The sequence below is a fragment of the Cariama cristata genome, unplaced genomic scaffold (assembly GCF_000690535.1).
Source record: "Cariama cristata isolate BGI_N322 unplaced genomic scaffold, ASM69053v1 scaffold26861, whole genome shotgun sequence".
In the NCBI taxonomy this organism is placed as follows: domain Eukaryota; kingdom Metazoa; phylum Chordata; class Aves; order Cariamiformes; family Cariamidae; genus Cariama; species Cariama cristata.
Window position 1 is genome coordinate 27,482 of NW_009599089.1, and position 1,931 is coordinate 29,412.

The 1,931-nt window shown below is 41.2% G+C and overlaps 1 protein-coding gene across 1 annotated transcript in view; it reads right to left on the reverse strand.

The window, feature by feature from the left end:
- LOC104168844 (tight junction protein ZO-2-like) overlaps positions 1-831 on the reverse strand; it is a gene marked incomplete at its 5' end in the record, with an annotated part of 8,862 nt that extends 8,031 nt beyond the window's left edge. The window contains one exon of the mRNA XM_009709569.1: positions 644-831. Coding sequence (XP_009707871.1) covers positions 644-831 — 188 coding nt within the window. The remainder of the gene's footprint in view (positions 1-643) is intronic.
- Positions 832-1,931: the final 1,100 nt, after the last annotated feature.

Consider the following 1,931-nt stretch of genomic DNA (forward strand, 5'->3'; position numbering starts at 1 on the left):
CTTGGTGGGGCTCGGCTCGCTCCCCTCCCTCCGACCCCGATCCGTGCATCCCTGAATCTGGTTTCCCACCTGCTGTGCAGTCGAGTTCTGGGAGGTTCGGGTGCCTGCCCTGCCCTGTCAGCACTGCGAGCTGCCAGGGCACGGTACGCAGTCCCGCAGTCATCATCGGGAAGGGCAATATTGGTTTTGTATATTCTATTTCTATTATTAGTAGTGTTAGTTTTAATATTATTTATACCCTTTTCACTACTATTGCTTTATTAAAGTTTCTTTTAAGTTTCAACCCACCAGTCTCTCTCCCTTTTCTCCTCTCCTTCCCCTTCTGGGAAAGGCCGGGGTTAACAGAGAGCATCTGCCACCCGCTGTAAGCGCTGGCCCAGCCTTAAACGGTGACAACCTTGAAATTGGCACACGTAACTTGGACGCGAAGGAGAACAGCGGCAGTTTAAAAATGTAAAAAACTTTTTTCTTAGAGTAGTTAATAGCATCCAGAAATTTGCATTCTGAGAAAAATTTAATCTCTTCATGTTGCTCAAATGTAACATTCAATCCAAGTGGTTAAAAATCACTTAGCTGACCAAACATTTGGACGCTAAACCAGCCAGCAATAAATGGGCAGGTGGCTCACAGCAGTTTCACTTACCCTCACGCAACTGAACTCGCTCATAAGCTGGGAATTTTGTGCTGACAGATACAATAGCTGTCAGATCTTCACGACTCTTCCTCAGATTTTTCTTCACTCCAGATCGCTGGCCACGTGTTCTCCAGAAGTCAGCCCTATCACTTGAGCCATCTTTTTGGGCATTTTGAACACTGGCCATCTGCTCAGCTCTGACAGAGAAAGCACAGAGTTCATTGGTACAGAACTAGTTAAACAGTGCAAAGATGCTTTCACTGAAGAACAATGGAATTTGAATTTGCAACCTTCATATCTGCTTTGCGCCAAAATTGTCACTGTTTCACCTTTGCGAATTTCTAAGAGAGATAAACAGCATCTTCCTGAACAATGCAAAGTCTTGAGTGTTTACCTATGTACCAAAACAGCTAATTTGCCAGATAACGTCACGAGTGGAGGAAAGAATAGAGATGTATAGGTTCTTTTGCCTTGAAGCAAACACAGTATCAGAACGATGCTGTGACTTGCCACATCTACAAGATTGCTGAAATCTTCAGGTCTTAAACTGATAACTCACACAAGTATAAATAAGAGAATGCAACTGCAAAGAGATGGTGAGAGAGTGCAACTCAGAACTGAAGGCCTAAGAAATTACTGTTGCTATTCTCTTCTCCGTTAGGCTTTATAAGTTAACTCACTACAGCATAGAAACAAAGGCTGGTTTGGTCAGATCAATTAACAGAGAGGACAGAACGTACTAACCAGGAAACGGGCAAAGGAGTCACGAAAGAAGTGTATTTCAGGAACTTCTGTACAATGCCAACTGTGAGCTTTTTTCCTTCATCTTAAAATCACGACCATGCTCAAGAACTTAGAAGCTACAGTCTGAAAATACTGTGATTTTTTTTTTGCCAATGAATTTGAATACTTTTACTCATTGTGCACATTTGAACACTTACTACCTCACATGAATTTTGAGGAGGAAAGCATATTGAAGCAAAGAACATTGCTGTAGTTCACTCAGTATTTCACACAAAAATAAGGACTACAGCTACCAAGAAATACTAGCCTTGGAATAAATTCTTGAAACATTTTCCTTAAGGATATTAAAAAAAAAATTCAGGCACTGAAGTTCTTTTAAAAGATTAATCGTTTGAGTATTCTTGCACACATAGTTATGAGCTTCCTAAGGTATAAGGTTTTTTGTCTAGTTTTTGTTTGTTTGTTTTTTGTTTTGCCTTTTTTATTTGTTGGTTTGATTTTATTTGGTTGGGGATGGGATGGAGAGGGGGAAAAGGAGGGGGGAAAAGGAGGG